This window comes from Eulemur rufifrons, chromosome 7 (assembly GCF_041146395.1).
Source record: "Eulemur rufifrons isolate Redbay chromosome 7, OSU_ERuf_1, whole genome shotgun sequence".
NCBI classification, from domain to species: Eukaryota; Metazoa; Chordata; class Mammalia; order Primates; family Lemuridae; genus Eulemur; species Eulemur rufifrons.
In genome coordinates this window covers 74,282,393-74,307,730 of record NC_090989.1, presented here as the reverse complement: position 1 = coordinate 74,307,730, position 25,338 = coordinate 74,282,393, and the positions used below count along the sequence as shown (strand labels likewise).

At 37.4% G+C, this 25,338-nt stretch overlaps 1 protein-coding gene across 4 annotated transcripts in view; it reads left to right on the top strand.

Moving 5' to 3' along the window:
* The window catches only part of TP63 (tumor protein p63), a 213,906-nt gene extending 192,081 nt beyond the window's left edge, over nt 1-21,825 (top strand). For 2 of the 4 annotated variants that reach the window (XM_069472788.1, XM_069472787.1), the window contains exons 10-14: nt 1,847-1,983; nt 14,235-14,392; nt 16,583-16,727; nt 17,998-18,091; nt 21,529-21,825. In XM_069472788.1, coding sequence (XP_069328889.1) covers nt 1,847-1,983; nt 14,235-14,392; nt 16,583-16,727; nt 17,998-18,091; nt 21,529-21,825 — 831 coding nt within the window. Of the gene's footprint in view, nt 1-1,846; nt 1,984-7,898; nt 9,305-14,234; nt 14,393-16,582; nt 16,728-17,997; nt 18,092-21,528 lie in introns of those variants that run through there. The other 2 variants (XM_069472789.1, XM_069472790.1) reach the window with 1 other exon arrangement.
* Nucleotides 21,826-25,338: the final 3,513 nt, after the last annotated feature.

Genomic DNA, 25,338 nt, shown 5'->3' with positions numbered 1-25,338 from the left:
CATTCTTTTCTACAAGCAACATTAGCCCTCTTGAGGTCACAAATGAGGTCACTTTATTAGACTATAGTTGTAGTTAGTTGAATTCTTATTGCCTGAGGTCTTTGCTATCTAGAGTGGCAGTGAAGTTTTGGTGACCAGTATAGCCCTTGTTGCCATCTAATGTGACATGAGATATGGGCAGACAGGGCCAGGAGATTTGACTGTGAGCCATCTCCCTGGGATTGAACATAAGCAACTCAACAGGTTTGGGTGTGCCCTACCTTCTTCCCCACCTTCTTTGGGCCCTGGCCCTCAGGGAAATAGGTTGCCAATAGGCCAATCAGACAGTGAGTTAGCTGAGACTCTCAGTGTCTTGCTTCTCAAGATATGTATGGAAACTGACTTGTGACCTTTAAGTAAAACATTACCCTAATATATTAAATATTCCAAAAGACTTAATATGTTTTCAGCCAAGGAGATAGAAACTACTTGAAAAGCTATTTTAAAATTTCAGTTTGTACTAATGAAGAAGGTACCCTATAATGAGTTAGTCTTAAGTTTAGTGAAGTATTAGTCAAACTGAAATTTGTGGGGGGAATAACTCTATTAATAAAGTTGGATGTATTTAGTTGGTGTTTGTTGAGTGGCAAATATACTAGACCCTAAACATTTAGAGATCAGTGGGACACAAGTCTTACTTTCAAAGAGCATGTCCTCTACTGAAGACACAAACAGTTATAAGGTAATAAAATAATGCTTCCCTAGAGCTAAGTAGGCATAGAGCTACAGAAGCACAGAGGAAGGACCAAAGATGAAGACTTGAAGGGTGAGGTCAGGAACAGCTTCTTAGAGAAGGGACCCCAGAGCTGGGATGAGTAGGAGCCCAACAAAAGGTAGAAACATTTTTCCATTTCTGAATTCTGACACATTCTGCCTTTCATATTCAGGGTGAGGAGAGGCAAGTGTAGTGCCTAGGGTGGAAAATATAAGTGAGCACTAACTCTCAGGGCCACGCACGTGCCCTGAGTGCCTGTTTTGCCTCACCCTAGTTTTGGCCTTGCTCATATTTCTTAAAGCTTTTAAGAGACCCTCTTAAAGATAGAAACACGTTTTATCCCAGCTGAAAACTTTTGTCCTACCAGATATAGTTATGGTTAATTCTCATTTTTTATGGTAGTAACGTTTTATAAAAGCACTGCGAAAACTGTTAGTAAATAAATACAGAACTGTTGCTCCTAAGAGAAATTCAGAATTAGGTTCCTTTGAGCTCTGGTCACAACATTTTGTCAACTGATCAACATGTAATGTTGGTTTATGTGTGTTTCTGTTTGAAGACATCCTATTTCATTTATACTGATACTGTTGACTTATTAACATTGAAATCATGGCCAAAGCACTGTAACTCGTGCCTGAATGAAGCTTATCTAACGTGTGTTTTCTCTGTAAGGCAAATCATGGCCTTCTTGCACTTAGAAACACTAGATAGAACTTCAGCACTATACGTGGGTGTCATTTTACATAGTGAAATTACCCAGAAAAAGCACAGAATTGTGAACTACACTGCACTAAATAGAACATGAGAGGAACTCAGGTTTATACCATGAGAGCTGAAATAAGAAAACAGAGCATCTCCTTGTTTGACCTATCTCAGCTGGGTACTTGCACACGTGACTCAAATATTTTGCCACTCTACACACGTCTGCAGATGACCACAAAAACATGAGTATTAATTTTCATGTGACAAATAAATGTTAGCAAGCAGGTGAATTTGCAAATACAGAATCCATGAATATAGAGGACTGAGTATGCTTCTAACATTTCTACAGCTTTTCATTTTCCCTCTCTTTCCTTCTGCTCACTTATGTAGGTGAGGGGCCGTGAGACTTACGAAATGCTGTTGAAGATCAAAGAATCCCTGGAACTCATGCAGTACCTTCCTCAGCACACAATTGAAACATACAGGCAACAGCAGCAGCAGCAGCACCAGCACTTACTTCAGAAACAGTGAGTGTATCGACTGTCAACTTGTCGTTTTAGGAGGCATGAGCAAGGGTGACTGCTTATTGGCATCAGTAATAGGGTGATTGATGGGCAATGATGATGTGAGGCAGCGGACTATAGTAGATTGAGATGAGCTGAGGTGGCAGTCCTTTTTCAGTTTCAATTTTCTTATGTGCCTTATAAACTTTCCTTAGGAGTTCCACCTGTGTTCTGAAATTGAATTCAAACCATTTCTAGTGAGTTACAAAGAAACTCACACTGAGTTCTATTTTTCTCTGATCCATACACATCTATCAGTAAAACAATTTTGAGTACATGCTATATTCCAGTAGTAATGTGTGTAATTTAAAAAAAATATTTCCCTATCCCAGTGGATTGTCTTACACATCTCCTGGAATGCACACAATCCACTTTTGGGAATACCACTATATAGTAGGTATAGCAAATAGATTTTATTATAAAGTGACTTGTTTGAGTGCTGTGTTGAGAAGGATGCTAAGACCTAGTGCATGCTTACAGAAAATATCTGGATACAGAAGGACAAGGTAGCATCATCTTGCCGCATTTTAAAAGCATCTCTGCTTTAGATTGTCTTCTAATAATACATTGTTACATAAATTAAGCCAGATTTTGCAAACATATTACCATATACATATGACCTATTTATATAGTAAGTTTTATCTTGACTCTTGGATCTTTAATGATGTTGTTTTATGACTAATAAGAATAGAATAGCACTTATGAAAGGATGGGAGGATAGCCAATCAGAACTCTGTTTATATTTACCTTTCTGTGGTTAGGAATAATCACTTGTTAGTTTAATTAAGATATGATATGTGTGCTGGAAATATTGCCAGAGTCTCTGTAGATAAATGTAAAATATATACATTTTGAGCCCTTTAGAGTAATTCAAACATTCAACATTTCTCTTCAGGCAAAAAAAAAGAAATGAAGTTAAAAACTATCTTACCTGAGGCAAAGATTATCTTTTACAACAAAAAGGCAAATGAACAATAAATAATGGATCTTTTCTGATGTGCTATGAGCTGTTACAGGGCATTAGGTATGGAAAATGTAATAAAGAGGACTTGTTATTCTCTTTTTTAATGAACATAAATGCAGTTGAGGAGGTTGGAATGCATCTCTCCTGCCAGCGGAGGGATCCTCTGAACACCTGTTGGCTACAGGGTGGGGTGGGTAGCAGAGGGGTAGAGAAAAAAGCATGCTCCCTGTTCAAAGGATGTTAAGCTACTTGAGCGTCTAAAACCCTTTTTGGCCAGGAGGGATCTCACCATTTACTTTCAGCATGAAAGTTTTGCAAATTGTAATTATATGGTTTTACAGGTAAGGCAGAGCAGAAAGTTTAATCAAGTGGTTCCTTGGGAACACAGAGTATTCCAAAGGAAAATCAGAATTCAGGGTTGCAGACACAATTCCCATAGCCAACCATATGGGTTCTTTGGGAAATCAGATGGAAATATAGGTTAATATATTTAAGGTCAAAATGATTTAGTTCTTAAAAAATCATACAACAGGGATCAAAGAAACAGAGACCTGTAACACCACATACAGACCCAGAGGGGATAAGTACCTTCCCTCAAATATGTATGTTATAGCATTAAGAAATTTTTACCAATTCCCTCCTGTTCACTCTGGAATAGTTTGACTCAGTCAAAATGACCCCGGAAGAATTACACAGTGACAGTATCAGCTGAACTAGTTGCTCTGTGATACTATTTCTTATTTTTTTTTTCCCCCAGTTAATAGGAAAAAGTCTGACCATCTAGCACAGAGACTGGAAACCTTTTTTTTTTTTTTTTTCCCTGTAAAGCACTAGTAATAAATATTTTAGGCTTTCTGGTCCATATGGTCTCTTAGAACAACTCAGCTCTGCAATTGTAGCACGAAAACAGCAAGAGATAATGCATAAACGAATGAGAGTGGCTGTTACAATAAAAATTCATTTAGGGGCCCTGGAATTTGAAATTCCTATAATTTTCAGATGTCATGAAATGTTATTTATTTGAAATTATTTTCCCCCTGCCTATATGTAAAAATATAGCTTCTTAGCTTATAGGCCAAAGTTGGCCCACTCACTGTAGTTTGTCAATCCCTCTTATACATAAATGAGTGTCTCTTCTTTCATTGCTTTTTGAGGATCAGATTTTATCTGATAAATGTACTTGTACGTATATTCTAAGGTAGAAAGACATTAAAGTGTTTTAGAAAATTCTAAAGTTATTTTTAAAGTGACATTTCAGTATCTAATAAAATGGCAGCATTTTTTTATGGAGATCTCTTTTGTCTGGGAAAGGGAGGCATGCCCATCTAGATATAGAATATGATTAATGACACAACTCCACTGTCAGATAAGGCTAGAATAGTTGACTTGATTCATGCAACAAATTATTGAAGACCTGCTTTGTGAAAGCATGAAGATAGAGATGAGAAAGATGGGACCCCTGCCTTCCCATAGTTTACAATTTAGTGGTTAATTCCTAACTGAACACCCTTTGAATTTTAAGAAAGCTCGAGAAATTTATTCTCAGCATTGCATAAGTTAATAGGACAATTTTAAACAGCTTCTATAGGTCATACAAGAAAAAGAACAGTTCAGTGTCATGTTCTAGAGACTGGATGAGCCAGGAGTATTGACATCATTCACTCAGAGACATATGCCATTTGTGTTTGTTTACATGGTACACATGAAAATACATAGCCCCGTGTCCCTACAGGATGAATTATCTAGTACTTAATGTCTGACTGGCTTGCATTGCTCTAAGGGAAAAATTTTTTATTATCCATATTTTATAAAATAATCTATTTCATCAGAGAAGAAAATATACCTTAATATTATGTTATTTTAGAAAGTCCAGAAGATTTTAGGGACATATTTTCACTATTTTCCATGTGTGGCCACAGATAAATAGTGGGGAATTAGCAGTTTCGTAGTTCTCTGGTGTGTTCATTTAAATGTATCATGTGCATGTTTTTGAGTGTATCTCACAGCTGTGATAATTTGTGCATGGAAATCTAACAGACTGCAAAATTAAATCTCTGCAAAATATAGACATTTGGTCTAATTATGTCTTTGTAATATTATATATACATGGGTCTCCAATGATTGATATGCATCTCTATAAATTCTCCAGTTGCTGTATTCTTCAACTGAGTTTTTTCCAGCTCTAATTTTTATGCAAATCTCCAAGAAAGAGTATGAATGACTAGACAAAGAAAAATGGGATTCTAATTTCTTGGCAATCATTTGAAAAGAATAAATCAGCTTGGAAATTGCCTGTAATAGCCTGTGATTTCCTTTCCAAAAACATAGTACCAATTTTCTTCTGGTAAGGGATCAATTTTTTACCCTTCTTTATAATATAGGGAAAATTAGAGGGAAGGGAATATACTTGCTACAAGGTGGCAGTCAAATATTTTCAGTTTAATTACTTCTATTAGTTTCCCACTGTGTGTTTTCTTTCTGCTTGCTTTTCATTTGTGCATGGTTTTTCTTTTGTAAAAATTGCTTCACAGTTACCTTCATGATCATAGGCTTTATGGAAGATGGATTTTATAGAATTGCTGTGAATCAAATTGTTATAGATACAAGTAGGCTTTGCACTCTTTATGAAGAAATTTGATTTTAATTCATTGGCCTGCATTCATATAAATAGAGGGAGTTAGGTTTCTGAAAGCCAGAATCAAATGTGAGGACAAATTTGGCACAGTCTATCCTCCTTTCCTTCATAATGTCAATGTCAAGGGGCATTAACTCTTAAGATAGTTTTGCAGAAGCCACTTAATACCTATTTTTCAATCTTTTGGCTTCTATATAAATCAGACCAGTGTTATTTCTTTTTCACTTTTTTCCTATAATTTCTCCTTCTTGGCTTTCATCCTGATCCAAGGCCAACATCATTTTGTCACAGTTTTGCTCAGCCTAACTCTTGCTTCCCTCTGGAAAATTATTTTTGAGCTCCTGCAGGATAAATTTTATTTAAATCATAAGACTAATCTGTGACATCCTGAGGAGCTCTCAATGTTTCCTTCTCTGTTGTGATCACTTGATGATTGTGGCTCAACAGTAATACAAGTCAGAGAATATTGGAACACAGCAGGATCTTCAAGACCATGGTTCCAGCCCCTTAGATCACAGCTGGGGAAACTGAGGCCTGATAAACTACACCTGTGATTTTATAGCCAGTTCATAATAAAGCTAAGACTAGAATCAGATATAGAACACAGAGTTCTTTGCGATGATTTGGTCGCTTCATTAGTTATGCAAGTTGTAATTATAAAACTAAAGCATCTATTCCCATTTCTCTGTCTCTCTTTTCAAATAGTTGGTATTTTTGCTGTTTCAGTTTAAAGTCCTATATCTGTAAGCTCATTTGAGTATGGTTATCTTCAAGAATATTGACATTTTTTCTCATGAGCAACAATTCAGGATTATCAATGTAGAAGAGGGCAGAGGACACAAATCTCCAAACTAATGGAAAATATAAACAACATATTTCTAAGTTTGACAAAGAAATCTTCCACATTTCCAGAATATTTGTTTAAAATTGCTAGCTTTATAGGTAAAAAAAAAAAAAAATGAATATTGGCAATTTGATATGATTCAACTTATAGTTCTTATGGAACTTGACAAGTTTTATTGTTTGTAATGTTACTTGTGGACTTTATAGCATTATGAAGTTTTTGGGGCAGAGATTAGCTCTGAATTAGTAACAAAGAAAAAAACTTAAAGATTAATTAAATTTAGCTAGATTAAATCACTTTTCTAAGTTCTCACATTTCATTGCAGAATTAGTCTCAATCTAGGTTTGAAAGTCTGTACCCCTGTGAGCTATATACTCTTACCACAGCTAGAACACTAGTTTGATTTCTTAATGTTGTCTCATGCCAGTCTTTACTTCAAGAGAAGACCCAAACTTTAATATTCAAGCAAGGAGTAAAAGTTTTAGTTCTTTGGCTGGCAGTAAGTCGCCTGCCTACTATTTGTATTCTAGTATATTCTGTTAAGATGGTATCACTTCTTTCTGGCAAGATGATTTGCTGAATCCTAGCACTAACCAAGTAAAAATGGCTTTGTTCCTTTGAAAGAGGTTACCAAACATGATTCAAAGAGCCAGTCTGGGAAACAATTCACAAAGAGTTCATGGGGTTGCATAACCTTTAGCAAAATGTAAAGGATTTGTTCCTGGCATCCTTGTGGCACAATTGATTCCCTAATTATGTAAAAGTTGCTTTCATGAGTTTGTTATTTGCATTTATAGGCCAAGTTTGTGACTGAAAGGATTAAGATATTTATCCATCTCAGTCTGGGCACCTACAAAATGCTCATTAATAGTTCTTTACAAATGCATGATGACACAGCCCCCATACTGATAATATCATATTTCTTCATACTTTGTAGTTACCTAGACAAGAAAAGTAATGAGGCATAATAATTGGGCAGATGACATTTTACAATAGATTAAAGTTTATTCTTGTTTGTACATTCCCTTTTTCAATTAATTGAGTCCAGTAAACCATATGTCTGTCTTGTCTCAGTAGTCCTCAAATGGATCACTTTGTGGAACTTGTTAAAAATGTATATTCCTGAGTTCCGGCCTGATGTCAGAAGGAATCCAAGGAAATGCAATTTTTATAAGCTCCACAGTTGATTCTGATGTACACTTGTGGTTAACTACTACTGCTTTATCTCATTTCTTCTTCATAAAAATCTTGCAGAGAAGTCCCTGAGTAATTTTAAAGAAGGATAAAAAGGGAGGAACAAAAGTAGATTTTCAGGCATTCTGTTCTGTCTATACTATGATCATGAAGGTATGAGGAATGTGTTTCTGTATTCAAGTGATTTGAATATATGAAGTCCTAAGCCTTCATCTTTTCTTTTCTCTGGTTCCTCTCTGCAGTCTCCTTTCAGCCTGCTTCAGGAATGAGCTTGTGGAGCCCCGGAGAGAAACTCCAAAACAGTCTGACGTCTTCTTTAGACATTCCAACCCCCCAAACCGATCAGTGTACCCATAGATCCCCATCTCTGTATTTTAAGCCTGTGTGTTTGTTATGTTTCCATGTGTGTATGTGTGTGTATATATGTTTGTGTGTGTTTATCCAGCCCTCATAAACAGGATTTGAAGACACTTTGGCTCTGAGACCCAACTGCTCAAAGGCACACAGCCACTAGTGAGAAAATCTTTTGAAGGGACTCAAAACTTTACAAGAAAGGACGTTTTCTGCAGATTTTGTATCCTTAGATCAGGAAACACTGTGTTCGTCTGTGAGCTTTTTGTTGTTTCCTGGGAGGGAGGAGGTCAGGTGGGGAAAGGGGCATTAAGATGTTTATTTAGAACCCTTTTCTGTTTTCTTCTGTTGTGTTTCTAAAACTCATAAAGAAGCTTTTGAGCAGGTCTCAAACTTAAGATGTCTTTTTAAGAAAAGAAGAAAAAGTTGTTGTCGTCTGTACATAAGTAAATTAGAGGTGACGGAGAGACCCAGTGGGGCCCTTTGAATGCTGGTCATGCAGTAATGTTGCTAATATTAACAAACGAAAATGTCAGGTGTACTGCTGAGCAGAGAGGTGAGGTGATAATTAACACCAATTTTGGGGGGTGATGTATTCTTCTCTTCTTTTTGGAGACTTGCATAATTAATGTCCTCCCCTCACATGTAGATAGAAAGTTCATTAATGCCATGTCAGATCATGTCTTTTCCACCATGTGTCAGCTCTGATATGATCCAGTTTTCTTTGCATATGAAACCCTGGAGACCTACCACCAAAACTGTTGTTTACACCCCATGGTAGTTAAACTTATTTCATGGTTTTAATAGAAAGATAAAACCACCCCAAGAATACTGCCCCAGGCAGTTGTTTACTGTTATTCAGTGCCCAACATGAAGTTCAAAGTCCCATCTCCAAATCTATGATTAATTTGTTTAATTAGAGCTCCTAGTCCTCAATCCTACCTACCATAAAACTATATGACTGACACCGTTCAAATGCATTTATTTATTCAGGAGACTTATGTTTTGATTAAGTGAGACCCAAGCAGACACATATTAAAATCAGTACTCCTGGCCTAGGAATTATAGAGTAGATAACTCAAAGAGTTTAGAAAATCTCCATTTCATTTTAAAAACATACTTTAAAATAATAGCATACAGACTTTAAAAATCTATCCTGTCTCCCCATCTCCCCACACCTAATCACCAGTGCTGTATTTTCTATGTCCCCACAATGATTTCTTGTTATTGAGGCTGTTGCTTTATGAATGTGTGATTTCAATTTTAAATAAACTTTTGCATCTTGGTTTATCTTGCAGTTTTTTTGTTTCTGTCTCTCTTGCTTTTTTTTCCCCTTGTATACTAGGCTATTCTTATGCAGGTTTTTGAAGTACCATGTGCAGGTCTAAAGAACAAGAATCATAGCACAGCCACTTTGGTCCTCTCTACATTTCTTCTGTCAGTATTTGGTGTTTTTATTTAAGATTCTGTATCAAGGTCATCAATCCTAAAAATTAATTATTAATACAATGCCTAATGCCTAAACTAACTTAAAAAAATATGTTAGCCCTATGATGAGTGTTTAATTTTGTCATAGGGAGTCAAGCAAAGTAGAGTCATTTATTGACATCTCTGAACAAGCGTCAAGTTATATCTTAATTTGCCAAATTTTCTAAAATGAATTTAAATCAAATCCAAATTTTTAAAATAATTTGGCTTCTATGAAATGTACATTAGCAAATATTTGGCCAGAAATCCATAGTGGAACCTGTTGTCCAATTTTTTAAAAAATTACAATATGTTCTGAGCTTTGAATGATTGCTTTTAAAAGCTTACTGAGATTTTCTACATAAAAACAATCTAGTAGCTTAGATAAATACTTAAGAACAAACAATATTTGCAAAATATTTTTAATTAGTCTAATAATTTTGATTCACAAAGCCCTTACAGGATTGGTGAATATGTTTAGCTTTTTAAAATTTGCTTTTTCTTTCAGAGGGTTTTTTATTTTCTTTCAGCCTATTTTTATGTTAGTTTTTGATGTGTTTCCAGTGACTTATATATAAATTTACATATTTGAAATGATGGAAAATATTTTAAAAATTATGATTGACCCATCTAGAGAATAAATGCTGCACTGTCTTTAGAAGCAGCATTACCCAGCTAGAGAAAAATGTCACAGGTAGTCAGAATTGAATAAAATTTAGAGGAGAAACAACTTCTTTTCTGATGTCCTATGTCCTCCCCTGTTTTGACTTTTCTCAGACCAAGGTTGTTCTGCTCTTAATATCCCTTTCTCCTCTCAAATTCTGCACTCCACAAATGGATTGGTGAGCTACATTTAGTGAAGGTATTGCAAAATTCTACCAAACAGTTGCTTTTTAATTAGCAATAGAAGACTTAAGCTCAAAGAAGGAATCTAGTCGAATTCCAGGCATCTCCTGGAAGGTGGACAGGATAACTTGCGTCTTCTCAGGAGTTTTGATATTCTACCACACAGATAGTCACTAGAGTTGGAATCAGGAAACCTGATTTTAATCCTAGATGATCTAAAACTACTTCTAGCTCTGAACTTTGAAACTTTATTCTTAGCAATGTGTATAGAAGGTTATATTGTTAGGGTTAAGAACTGGGATTTGGCTTCACTTAGGCTTTCTTCTCAAAACCAGAAATACACAAAACATGCATTTCTCTATTTCTGTTACATTGAATTCTTAGAAAAATCAAGTAAGCCTCTAGAGGAAATAACCTGAGGCATGCACCTTGTTATTTTTCCTACAGAGAGCTACCTTTTCCCTTTTTGGTTTTTGTGGGGGTGGTGGGGGAGGGGAGGGCCGGAAAGAAACCCAGGCCCGCACTGGCCATAGTATTTGTTCTTTTGAACATTTTTTCCTTCTCTTCAGTTTTTCCAGAAATCTCTGGGACTTTTCACTCATTATATTTGTAATGGAAAAACATATGATTGTTCTCTAAGGCTTTTAAATAGGCTATGAATTTACTCACCCTTGTTCCCTTTTCCACAGTGTGCCGAGAACGTTCTTTCTGCTTCAGTCACTGTGAACTTAGTAATAAACAGACTATCCTGATCTCCCTCTCTGTGGCTTTAAAACTCACTTCTGCATTAAAGGGGATGCATTCAGAATTTCTGACACTTTCCACTCTCTTATCCCCATTCAGCTGTTCACGCTAATTTCTGGATATGTTGAATTTAGATTTCTAGTCACCTCTGGCCACTTCTTCCTACTAATTCTTAAATTGGCACCTTCCATCCCCGTGACCAAACACCAGAGTGTTAAATTAAACATTTGGGGCTGACAGGGAAGAGTGAAAGGAAGCAATGTTTCTTGAGCACCTACAAATCACTGGATAATGTCCAGGGCTATGAAATGATCTCTTTTAATCTTCACAGTGACTCTTTCAGAGTGGGCATAGTGCCTGTTCTACAGATTAAGCAAATAAGACTTAAGAGACTTACATCATTTAACTAGTTTGTGTCAGATCCAGGAGGTGACCCATATGTTTTGGTTGACTCTAAAATCTGTGTTCCTTCTTTATTGGTCTATGGTTTCTTACCTACCTTCCTCAAATTAAGTGGCTTATGATGAAAACTAATAAATGAACTAATAAAAAATAGTCCAAAATCACAACCATAAAGGAAAGGGAGAAGAACATTATAACAGGAATTGGAAGAAGGCACTTGCTGAATTCCAGGGAAAATGCAAAGCTTTTAAATGTATTTTTATTTTCCTAATGGTGGGTATTAATGGTTCAAGCAATGCTTTCCATTAGCTCTTGCTGTATATTTAACTGGTTTGAGGGAGAGGCAGGTACAGATCTCTTTATGTTACAGAGGACCAACTTGCATCTGGAATACAGGCCACCTGGCACTGTAGGTACTTTGTAGTGAGCAAAGACAGACGTAGAAGAACAGCTGGCAGAGAATCTCTTTGCTGCTTTGCCCTACATATTCCTACATGTTGATAAGGGCTTAAGGATGTTCCTAAGTATATCTAGATGTGCTGACTCTCCTGCAAGGCTCCTCCACAGGGATGGAATAGATTTGGAAATGCCCAATAATAGCTGGAGTAACTCCCTTTACTGTATCCTTTGCTCCCTACTCTATCGTGACCTCCCACATTTCTCTTACCACTTCACCCATTTCTTGTTCCTGTAACTTATTGTCCACCACTGTTTTGTCTATGGGGATGGGCTGCAGAATGAAAAGAAAAAACAAAAACAAAACTCTTGGACTGGGCGCCAAGAGAACTGGTTCTACTGTGAATCCATGCATTTAGGAATGTGTGACCTTGGGCACAGTTTTTCCTTAGAACTTTATATTTACCCTTCTGTATCATAGGAATAATTTTTGCCCATCCTGGCCCTGCCATGACAGGCTCCACAGAAATGTTGTGACAATTATTCAGAAAATGTATAAAGGGAGAGCTTGGTAAGCTGAAGTGTTTTATAATTGGGAGGATTTATTATATAAACACTAGTTTATACCATGTGGATCTGTAATTATGAGTCCTTGAAAAGGGCTAATGAGAAAAGTCATTGCCCTACTCCCTTAAAGGCAGTGATTGTAAAATGCAGCAGAACTGTTCATTGTATATTATTTGTCATACTAATTTATCAAATGCATATACAGCATATTGTTTGCATTCTTCTAGCTGTGGCTCTTCAGTGATATGGAACAGAGCCATCCTTGTTTTCACATAGTTGTAGAGAACGCAGAGTGGTAGCTTCAAAGACCAACCCTACTGCTGTAGCACCCAAGTGCTAGAGCCATTTTCTATTATTTTTTCAAACATTTGTATGCCATGTTTGCTTGGGACCTGGGTTCATTTACAGAGCCTCCAAAATTTCAATCATGTAAGTGAGATACACACACACACACACACACACACAGAGACACACACACACACAAATAAAACTCAAAGAAAACCATTTGTGTCTCCTCTAATGTAAATATGGCTGCAGCAGAGAAAAGGCAAACAGGAACAAAATAACATATTTTGTTTGAAGATTGTTAAAGGGGAGCTTTTCCCACCACAGATTAGAAACATGTTGAAAGCCCCATCTTCATTCTGTGGTTACAATAATTACTGTGTAAATGCTACATAAAGTTCTTTCTCATCTTCTCTTTTTCAGTTCTCATCATAGCCCTACAAAGTAAGATGGGTTATCATCCCCATGATATCCACTACTCCAAGAGCATCTCAAAGACAGGGGCCATTTCTTGTTAGTTTTCCTAGCTCTGACATATAACTCGTGAATATGTAGGTGGTTTGTATAGTTTCTTGTGAGAAAACAAGAGCAGGGATGTTAAGTGCCTTGTGCAGGGACCTATATGCTTCCTCATATACACTAGAGGAAGGCTTAGATTTTTCTGGTATTCATTCAAGAATACATCATTAGTTCTATATTAAAACAAAATGTCAGGGATGGCAGTTGAGTTAGGAATATTACCTATAATATAATATGTGACAAACTAATTCTAGTAAATTTCCAAAGTGAAGGTTATGCTGAATGGAAAACCCTTGGGATTTTGTTTTGTTTTTCCATTTCTCCCAGGATACCTGGGGGAAATCAATACAACCATTTTTTGGGCTTCAGGATTCTACATACAAAGGCTGTTATCTCTCTAATGGTATCTCTCATGGACCATGAACATTTCAGCTGAGAAAGCATGTTTCCAAGTAGGCACCTCTGCATGACTGCAGGATGTGCTGTCAAATGCCCTGTTTGTTTGACTTTGCAGTTATTTTCTGCCTATCCAGCATTGCGTAGGAAGATACAAACGGAATGCCTCAGCTGCCATTTGAGTTGGCGTCTCCATGTCTCTCATTGGCCTTTAGGTCTTTGCTCAGTTCTTTTCCTTTACTGGTTTTCAAACTTCTTTGAGTTGAAGGGCAAGAGAAGGGGAAGGGGATAGAGAAAACAATAAAGAATAAAGGAAGCTACAATTATTTTTTCTCTAACAAAGGAAATACTTGAGAAAGATATTAAACTTTGCACTCTGCACATTCAGGATAAGTATGATTTGATGATAGCCTTGCAATCATTTCCTCCCTATTCAGAACATATTCTCAGATGGAAACACAATTAACTTCTTATCATCAATAATGGAGGAATATTTTGCAAGTGTATAGTTAGAGGCCGTGTTTTAATCTGAGACCTGTTGAAAATGACAAGTCCCCACTCTTCAGTGTCCCACGCTTACCATCATTCCATGTTTGTGTTCCTAGGACCTCGATGCAGTCTCAGTCTTCATACGGTAACAGCTCCCCACCTCTGAACAAAATGAACAGCATGAACAAGCTGCCTTCCGTGAGCCAGCTCATCAACCCTCAACAGCGCAACGCCCTCACTCCCACCACCATTCCTGATGGCATGGGAGCCAACAGTAAGAGCATCTCCCTTTAGCTGAGGCTGAAGGATGAACAGGGCTAGTGTAGCAGAAGACTCTGCTCTGGGATGGGACTTGTTCTTAAGCTAAGTGAGAGGCACAGTGGGACAGATCAGATCAAAGTTGAATGGCTCGGGTTTCTGACAGTGAACTTGGGAGGTGTATAGTTCATTACCAAATACTCTGGTAAGGCTGTTTCTTCTGTAAGGATAAGGATTTCTATGAAAAGAGCAGTCCACTTCCTGTCAATCTGGAAGGAAACACACCTCTTGTAACCTCTGAGATAGTCAAAAGGAAATGTATGAAACGTGTAGAAAGTGGCATGTTGTAGTGTACTTAAAATCTAGAGAAATATAATAGATTATAGTCTGGACTCTATTGAAAAATTATCTGTTTAATTATGGACAAATTACTTCTCTGCCCTGATGCTCAATTTTTTATCCATAAAATTATCACTCTGCACGTTTAACATTTTGAGTCTGTGTCCCTAAAATCTTGGCCTTTTCAAATCATCTACTCCATCCCATACACAGTCAGTGGGAAACTTACATACAAAATAGCCTGCCTTTTACTTATTCACACACAAATTCCTATCAGCTAAGTATAAATGCAAAAGACACTGAGAATTGGGCCTCCAAATGGACAATGACTGGCATATAGCTTTGCTATAAATGTATCATCTTGTCCAGTGTGACTAAATCTACAAAGTAGATACAGAAACTTGAAAGAAAATAAAGGATGGTAAAAATGCAGAAGGATGTATAAATAATATCCTCAGGGATGCAGATGACTGAACGCTGCACAGGTATCTTATGAACCCCACCCCCTAAAAAATAGTAACCTCAATCTTGTCTTTTCAAATTAATTCCTAATGATTTTGATCAAGACTTTGAACTTACATTTCACTGTTGCCTTGAAAAGACTGAATTTTCTTAAAGAAGTTGAGGGAGGCTAGAATTGTGATGCTCCATGGTCTGGTGACACACATTCATATTTTAATGGGATAGAGGTGTATGTGGTGTGGTTGCCTGGTATGGCAGTACAGACTTTAGAGCCACACTGCTCTCTCGCTAGTGATAAACGCGTCCTAAGGCTTAAAACTTGACCCCTTGACAAGTCTACTACTTTGACAGTAAAAAGAATAGAAACCATTAATTTTCTACTTCATTTTTTTTCTTGTGATATCTTAGGGTTCTCAACTTATTTCTTGGGATGGCAAAATATTAATGATAGTTCACATTTGTATAACTTACAGTTTGCCTAAATTTTCTTATTTGTACTTTACAATTATCCTTTGATGTACTCAGGAAATTCAGGAGGGAAAGAGATTGAGATGTGGTGGGGTCTGCTCTCTAGTTAGCTGGTTAGTGTTGGAGGCCTTCTCCTTAGGCACACTACTGTTCAATAAAGTAGAAACACATTACATTTCTTTTTTTAGATATATTATTTTGTTTTTTTTAACCTGAAGGCAAAATTTGATTCATAAATATTGATGTTAAGCTTTCTTCTCTATCAGTGAATGTTGACATTTTATGGTTTAGTAAAATATCAGTAAGTATTGGTGGTATTCCTGTACACAACTCTCAAATGGAACATAAGAAAGAGTTAGAATCTCAAATTGGATCATCCTTTATTAGGCATGTGATTCACAAATATTACAGTAAGTTTTCCTATTCCCAAATAAATATTCCAAAAGTCACTCTCATTTTCCCAGGTTTGTTCATTTGTCCACTTAACCCAAGTTTACTGAGCAACTACTCTGTGCCAGGCACTGTTCTAGGGTCTGTGGGTACCTATATATGGCTAAGATCTAATCTTTGCTTGAGATTAGACCAGTAAGAGAGACAGAAATATAACCCATGAAGGTAAATACAAGGAGGAACATGTTAACAATAAGAGCAATAAACAATTGGACAAAGAATTAGAAATAGAGAAAGGCGGGGAGCGGAAGAGATTGTCCTAGGAAAAGGTACAAAGATCTAGAAGTATACAATTAGTTTGGAATCTGCTGACTATTCTGATTGCCTAAATGTAGGGTGATTAAAGAGATGTAGTGAGAGATAAGGCTTAAAAAAAAAAGCTGGTAGTTTAGGTCCTTGATAACATTAAACCAGGCAAGATGGACCACTGGGATGCTGGTACATGATGACGGCAGTAACCCTCTCTGTTCCTCCTGCTTCTGTTCAGTTCCTATGATGGGCACCCACATGCCAATGGCTGGAGACATGAATGGACTCAGCCCCACCCAGGCCCTCCCTCCCCCACTCTCCATGCCATCCACCTCCCACTGCACCCCCCCACCTCCGTACCCCACAGATTGCAGCATTGTCAGGTGAGTCCACAGCATGTGCCCCTGGGGGTCTGTCCTAAGCATCTCTGGGTGGTGGAGGGTGGATACTGTGAAATTCGATAAAACAGTTGAAAGAAAGGAAGCAGTTTTATGGTTGGAGCTCAGCCACTATTCTCTCTGATCTGTGCAATGGTCAGCATTGTTTAATCAATACTGTATAATCAGCATGGGGACAAGTGAAGATGTATATTTATAGGCATATAGTTTTCATGTCTGTTTCCTTCACCTTCACTTCCTCCCTGTCTCCTCCCTCACAGTTTAACACTGTCAATCATGGCCCTCAAATTGGTGCTCAGGGCTGGGTTTCCCAAAAGGGTAGTAAACTTGCTATCTTGCTCCCTTTCTTGCTCTCTAGCCCTCATAGCTCTCAGCCACCATGAGAACATTATTTTGGAGTTGGATGTCCATAAAAAAGTTTTAATGTTAGCACAAATGACAGGAACTTTCAAGAACCTGATGGCCTCTACTGCTCTGCATGTAGGAAATGGGTATACTCCAGGCAGAGAAAGAAATGGATGAAGCCTGAAAGACCTGTTTCCTACAGAGGCAAGAGTAGGTTCCCAAATTTCACACCTCGTGCACATCTTCTGCTTCTGCTTCATGTGCAGAATGGTTCTTTCATTTGGCTGCTGGAATGATTTGTGTTGATCCCCATGCAGTGTCAGTCACAGAATGGCAATGTGCATGGCTTATCCCACCCAGAGGCTGGCCCTGTGACGATGGCAGCATCTTCAGTCTCAGATCAGCACCCAAAAGAAGGGGATCTGTATTCTGAGGAGGAAGTGAATCAAAAGGCATTCATGACTTCATAGAATAGGGGTCTGCAGTTTTTTCTTAATCACATAAACCATTCTCAGAGATCCCAAATACAAAACAAAATAGAGATGCTCTTTTTGAGTGAAGAGCCAGGTGGCAAGAGGGCTGGGAACCTGAACACTGGACTTTTCCTTTCCCTCCTTACAATGGCTCCTAAGGCACTGATACAGGGCCCTAGAACTCCACAGATCACCACATGATAATTGCTGATCTGCCAAAACCCTTATACATGATTTTAATTTCTATAGACCCAAATTTCAAGTCACCAATAATCCCCAAAACTCAAATCCAAGGCCCACATATATTTTATCTGTCTCTAGTCTCTTATGCAGGGCATCTAAGGGCAAAATGTTGGGTTTTCCTTTATCTCGCCAATGCAGATGGGGTGAACTTTCTTTTTCTGTTTCCTCCTTCCTCTTCCCTCCTCCCTCTGCAGTTTCTTAGCGAGGTTGGGCTGTTCATCATGTCTGGACTATTTCACGACCCAGGGGCTGACCACCATCTATCAGATTGAGCATTACTCCATGGATGTAAGTAACTGTTAGACTTTTCTCTTGAGTTTTATTTCTTCATTTCCTCCTTTTGGTGACAACTTCCTTGTAGTTCAATCCCTCCTAGTTTTAAAATTTGTTTTTGTCTTGTCCCCAATCCTCAGTTTTGGTGGAACTCGTAACCATGTTAGAAAGATTCCCAGGCCTTCACCTATACATATTAGAAGCTTAGCAATCAATCTTCTTTAGCTTGTCTGAGAAGTCAACAATTGTCTGTTGCACCCATACTGTTTACAAAGCAGAAGAGAAGAGACATAATGCCCACCATCAAGAAATTTATAATTTCTAAAGAATTCATAGAAATTTATAGTTGTTCTCATTAATCTATATAATCCCCAAGGAGGATAGCAGGAAGCAGGTGGTGTTATTCTCACTTAAAAACATGGAGAGATGACAAAATAGTCTTATGCTATGACAAAACCAGGCATAGAACCCTGAGGTCTATAAGTCTATTAACTGGCTTTTCTGCCTCCTATGAAGTAAGACTTTAAGGGGGATTCAGCTGTCTCTCTAAATCTGTATGCTCCTTTATTCATTTTTAATTCTATCAAAATAGGGTCTATCCATCTCTGATCATTGGGAATTATCAATGGCCATGGGTTCAAGTCTCAATCATGCTTTTTAGTAGCAATGAGAACTTGGGATTACCACTTTTCCTCCCTGGACCTCAGTTAATTAAATTGGGTTCAAAATTATCACCTTCTGGCTTTGTTATTATTTGATTTGTCTTTTGAAACAAGCTAGATGAGAAGGGTCCTTCTCTTGCTTCCTATGCCACTTCTTGAACTGCTGCTCACATGGGAGCTAGTGTTGCTCTGGTTATTGGTAATCTGATTTGTCTCCCAGGCTGATTTTCATGCTGCTCTCTTTGGGGTTCACTATGCTTTCTTCTAGCTTCCAGAGGGTACTTTTGACTGGTGGAAGAAGGTAGTTTTCTGCCTCTGCTGCTGCTTCTGTAGTTGGGACCTCTTTTTCCCCCCTCCTTGAGCACCGATGCTAGAGATGCCCTTGCAGCATGATAATGTCCCAGCCCTGAGGTGACACATATATACTATACTGCCATTATGCCCACCCCCTCTATCTCATAAATCACCCCTGGCTGCTGCTCCCTGATAGAATAAATTACAGGCAAAACCTGTAGAGAAAGCTTTAAGAGTAAGTTTCCATAGGATTCAGATAACTTTTCAATCACTTCCATCCACTGAAAAGGATAGAGTTGCCCTATATTTGAGGAAGCCTCCTATGGTAGAGTCCTATGTTATGGAGCAAAGAGTATGCCCCCTCTCTATATTTTTAAAGTCGTACTTTCTACTTGTTCCCACTGGGGAGCATGCCGGCAATGCTCCTTTGGTTTTTAGGATCTGCAGATACTCATTAAGTCCATTTCTGCTGGTGTTCACTATATCTTATGCCAGTCTCTGGGCCACAGCTTTCTAACCTGTCAGTCATCAATTAAAATCTATCCAGAGAATCATGAAGTTTAATGGAGGCTAGTTTGCAAAGAGCTTTGGACTTACTGAGAGTCCCAGAAGTAAACAGTCCAAGAAGCGTAAAAAAGCTGTACTCACTTACCTATTTGTGAATTATTTCTTTATAATGTGTTCTGCTACAATAAGAAATTGGAATACTTCTAGTTGCCTAAAAATTAACACCATGGAAAAAAATGACACCATACTACAAATTTCCAAATTTGGAAATGTTGAAAAACTACACAATTTTCTCATCCTCACCTCAGTTTGTTCCTGCTCATTTCTGGAAATAGACACCTCTTTCTCAGATTGTCACTTACCACTAGTCTAAGTCATGTGGCATCACTTTCTGAAAGAGGAATATGCTTAAATTGAGGGATTTTCATTAGGGTCCCCTATATGATGCAAAGATGAGTTAATATAATAACACAAATGGTTAACATTTATATAGTGTGTTTTATAATTTATAAAATACTTTCATAGCTACATTAAAAAATGAATCTACAATAAGTGTTGACCTAAAAAGCAAGTGTATTCCATTTTACCAATGAAGAAACTGAGGCCAGTAGAGAATGAGTGACTTGCTGAAGTTCTATAGCCAGTCAGTGACAGAGTAAGAACCTCTGCTAAGGTTTTCTGACACCAAGCACAATGTGCTTTCTCCCCAGCATTCTGCTCCATAACAAAACATGGGCTATCACTGAAACAATCTAAGGAGGAGCTAATGCAAATAAATGTAAGAGATGCCACCAGTTAGTCAAGATTGACCCTATTTGGAATGCCTTCTACCACCATCCATAGAACATAGACACACTGCTCTGCATTTTGTTTTACTTCAATAGATTTAGAGGGTACAATTTGTATTTTGTTACGTGGATAAATTGTATAGTAGTGAAGTCTGGGCTTTTAGTATATCCATCACCTGAATAATCTACATTGTATCCAATAGGAAATTTTTCACCCCTTGCCCTCCCCCATTCTTTCCCTTCTGAGTCTCCAGTGTCCATTACACCACTCTATGCTATATACACTCTGTGTGACCAGACGTAGCCATATCTTAGCTCTCCCTTATAAGTGAGAACATGCTTATTTGATTTTCCATCCCTGAGTTACTTCACTTAGGATAATGACTTCCAGTTCCATCCAAGTTGCTGCAAAAGACCTTATTTCATTCTTTTTTATGGCTGAGTAATATTCCATGGTGTATATAAATGCTGCATTTTCTTTATCCACTCCTCAGTGGATGGGCACTTAGGTTGATTTCTGCTCTGCATTTTGATACACTGATTTATTCAAACACCGAGAGACCTTCTGGCCAATAGGGAAGTTTTAGGCTCCGAGGATATCCTCAGTCTCTAATTGTTTCACTTATTTCTGTGACTTCAGACTTGTCAACTTCTCTGGCCGTCAGTTTTTCTATCTACAAAACAGATATATGTAATAGTGTTTATCACTAACCTGAGGATTAAATGATATCATGAATATAATTAGTTCAGTGCCTGGCATGTAGAAAGTGCTCAATCCCTGTTAGTCATCTTTTCTTCTTATCTCCTCACTCAAGTGGTGGTGACATTCCATTAATACCTTTCTTCTAGTGACTAGAGCCAGGTAGATTTAAACATCGGAAGGTACCTCATCTTTCTGCTTGGGAGTTTTGCCCTCCTCTCTAAGTATTATCCACATTTTACCAATGAAGAAACTAAGGCCAGTAGAAACTAAGTGAAGTGTTATCCACAAGCAGAGGTGATACCTTAAGGCTGCCTGTGTCTTTGTGCTTAGTTACATATAGCACTGAAGACAATCAGAGAGTTAATTTTATTTTCTATAATAATATAGAGATCAATAAATTCAGATCGCTTAAACCAGAGCATCAGGGAATGACTGTGGACTAAGTATCAATTTGTCTCCTTGTTTTAATTCTTCCTGACGCCCTTGCTTATTGCATAGGATTTGGCAAGTTTAAAAATCCCTGAGCAATTCCGACACGCAATCTGGAAGGGCATCCTGGACCACCGGCAGCTCCATGACTTCTCCTCACCTCCACATCTCCTGCGGACCCCAAGTGGTGCCTCTACTGTCAGTGTGGGCTCCAGTGAGACCCGAGGTGAGCGTGTCATTGATGCCGTGCGCTTCACCCTCCGCCAGACCATCTCCTTCCCACCCCGAGATGAGTGGAATGACTTCAACTTTGACATGGATACTCGTCGCAACAAGCAACAGCGCATCAAAGAGGAGGGGGAGTGAGCCCTGTTGTGTGGGCTCTTTCTGTCCTCGTCCCACCTACCCATCCCACTACAAAGCACTCCTGCTTGATCTTCAAAGCATTCTCCCTAGCTCCTCCCCTTCCTCTTCTCGGTTTGATTTCTTAAGGGAAGGAGAAGTAAGAGGCTACCTCTTACCTAACATCTGACCTGGTGTCTGATTCTGATTCTGGCTTTAAGCCTTCAAAACTATTGCTTGCAGGACTGACACAGCCGTGGCTAGGTAGAAGTGAGCAAAAAAGAGGTGGGTGTCTCTTTAAGCTGCAGAGATTTCTCATTGACTTTTATAAAGCATTGTCACCCTTATAGTCTAAGACTATATATATATAAATATATAAATATACAGTATATATTTTTGGGTGGGGGGCATTGAGTATTGTTTAAAATGTAATTTAAAGGAAAGAAAATTGAGTTGCACTTATCGACTTTTTTAAAAAAATTACTTGTTTTGTATGGTTTCTCTATACTCCTCTCAAAGGGTATCATGTATGGTGATAGATATCTAGAGCTTAGTTACATGTGTGTAACAATGATGTATGTATAGGTACTTTCAGTTCTCTAGATACTAAACACACGCCACATCAAATCTTTGAATAGATCCAGTTTTATTTACCATTGCATATTTTGTGGGTGAGACTGTACATATGTACACTTTCCTCAATGTTGGTGTATTTTATGTTACTAACATCCCTTCTAGTGAAGGTAGTTCACTTTGGGGTTATTTAGTTCAATTATAAAAAAAAGTTTATGTTCACATTACCACACACTAAAGGAAAGGACACATCCTATTTTGGTTTTGGTTGGGAATGAGGAATATGAGTTATGGCTAAAATTCTTAAAAGGTCCATAGCAGCCAGTTCAAAAACACCTGGTGTCATGTATCTGAGTATATCAGTAAACACCTTAAATTTAACACCAGACACCTTATCTTATAGTATTTATTGGGAAAAAAATTGCTGCCATCACAGAAGTCTTAAAACTAAATTTCACTAGTAGATTAACTAACTCAAATACATATTTGCTACTTTTCTTAGAATTCATGTTGATTTGATTGGGATGAAAGCCATCTATTTAGTTCTTATGGTGAAGTTGGACTATCTATTAAGAATATTCAAGAAAAATAAGAATCATTCAGAAATCTTGAATCTGCACTAAACAGTAAGATAATCTCAGCAAACCATGAATTAAAGTTCTTGAAAAATCTTTTGAAGCATAAATAATAATATTTGGTAAATGTTTCTTTTAAAGACCTTCCTAGTCTATAAAACTCTGCATGTAGAGGCTTGTTTGCCTTTCTTTCTTCAAGGTTTAATATAGGAATAGTGATTTGGGAAATATAAATTTACGAGATTTGTTTTCTTGTGGAGTAAGTTGCATCATTGTATCATTTTTTCTTCTTTAATCAGTAAGAGTTTCAGTTTGTTGGAAAGTAACTGTGAGAACCCAATTTCCCGTCCGTCTCCCTTAGGGACTGTGCACAGACACACAAATGTCCCACAGAGCAAGGGATAATCTTTTCATGGAAGCGGTTACTTAAACCACATAAACAAAGAATTGTCCTCAAACTTTGGTAAAACATGTAAATGACGATATTCTTCCTAGATCTTTTAGAAACATACTTTGTATTACATTATTTTTTTCAAAATGTAAAACAAATATTTTGTATACATGCTAATGAGCTCTAAAATCTTCCCATGCGTTCTGGTAAGGGACTGTCATTGCACATAAGCTTCCATTTTTATTTTAAAGTGCAAAAGGGCTGATGTGGCTCTAAAATGTAATGTGTGAGTTTCATCTGAAAAATGTATATATATATTTGTGTGTGAAATTGCATACTTTGTATTTTGGTTATTTTTTTTTTTTTTCTTCTTGGGATAGTGGGTTTTCCAGAACCACAGGTGAAACCTTTTTTAATTGTTTTTGTATTTTCATGGGAATACTATTTACTAAGAATACAATGTCAAATAAGAAATAATGCTGTAATTTTAAGATGGGGAGGGAAGGAAAGTTTTTTTATTACTTTTTTTAATTTTGTACGTTAAAGAGAGTGAGTCCTTGATTTCAACGTTTTGCTGTGCTTAGATGGTAATAAGCACTGTTAATTTCTGAAACAAACATGCAGTTTTGCAAACCGTTAAGGGGAAGAATGAAAGCTGTGCTTTGGCAATATTAGGAGGACAAATGGCTTCCTCGACTGTCCTGAGTGTTTGAGTAAACCGAGGACTTCTGAACTATTTCAGCACTATTCAGGCACTAGGGACTCAGAAATTACCGTACTGTATCTCATGGATTTGGCACTAGCCAAAGCTAGGCACAGTTACTGGCCTCACATCTTCATGGGAATGTATGCTCGTTGAGTATATGAGTAGCCAGTATAAAGGGTAAAAGAATATTAAGTATAGACAACTGGGAGTGGGCTTAATGGAATTCTTATGGCCTCAGCTCAATGCAGTTAGCTGGAGAATGGGAATGTTTTTGTTTGGAGATGGATTTCAATATAAATGGAAAGAAGAAATTTCCTCATTAAATCCATTTACCTTTTGTTTTCTTGATATTCCCCTCTAATACAGTATGTGGGATATTGAATGTTAAAGGGATATTTTTTTTATTATTTTATAATTGTACAAAAATTAAGCAAATTTCAAAAGTTTTATATGCTTTATTAATGTTTTCTAAATGTTCTTTCTTATAGACATGATACTTTTTTTTTTAAGCTTCAGTTGCTTGTCTTTTGGTATTTTGTGTTATAAGCTTTTGGTGAACCAGAGGCAAATCTACAAGCCACTTATGTTTGCCAGGACATGCAATAAAATTTAAAAATAAATAAAAACTGGTTGAGCAATTGTGTTGATGTGTGTGTGTGTGTGTGTGTCTATTTGCTCTCTGTCCATCCTTCCATCCTTTGGTCTTATTTATGTTATTGGGGAAAACACACTGGGGGAAGCATTAGAAAGGTTCAAATATTGATGTGTTTTTCATCTATGAATTATTTAATTATTCTTACTTTAGCCAGTCTATGAACAGGAAAGACCAGAAAGCTATCTTCTTTTGGTATATGAGACACTCACAGGTTTAATGCTCTATTTCATTGAGGTCAGAAAGAGTTTGCTTTAGAATAGGGCTGCAGATATTCCTAATGTCTAAGTTAGTGACTTTCTGGTGATGCTCAGTGATGAAGTCCTCAGCACTGTGGCAGTGGAATAGAGATCTCCCTGGGTGCGTGTAGGAGCACATTGCAGATAGTAGGCTCTGGACTGTGTTCCCTTTTAAACTCATTGTTAAATATCACCGTTTCAGTTATATACATCAATTCAGTCAATAAAATACTATTTCTATCAAAATGCCTTAATTTTTATTAAAGAAATGAGACAGTTTATTCTTCTATGGGATAACATTAGATGGCATGAATACAATACCTTAGGCTTTAAAAGAACTTTACAGAATAACATACAATATATAGTTAGCACTTTGTTTTCCTATTTATAGATGTAATCAT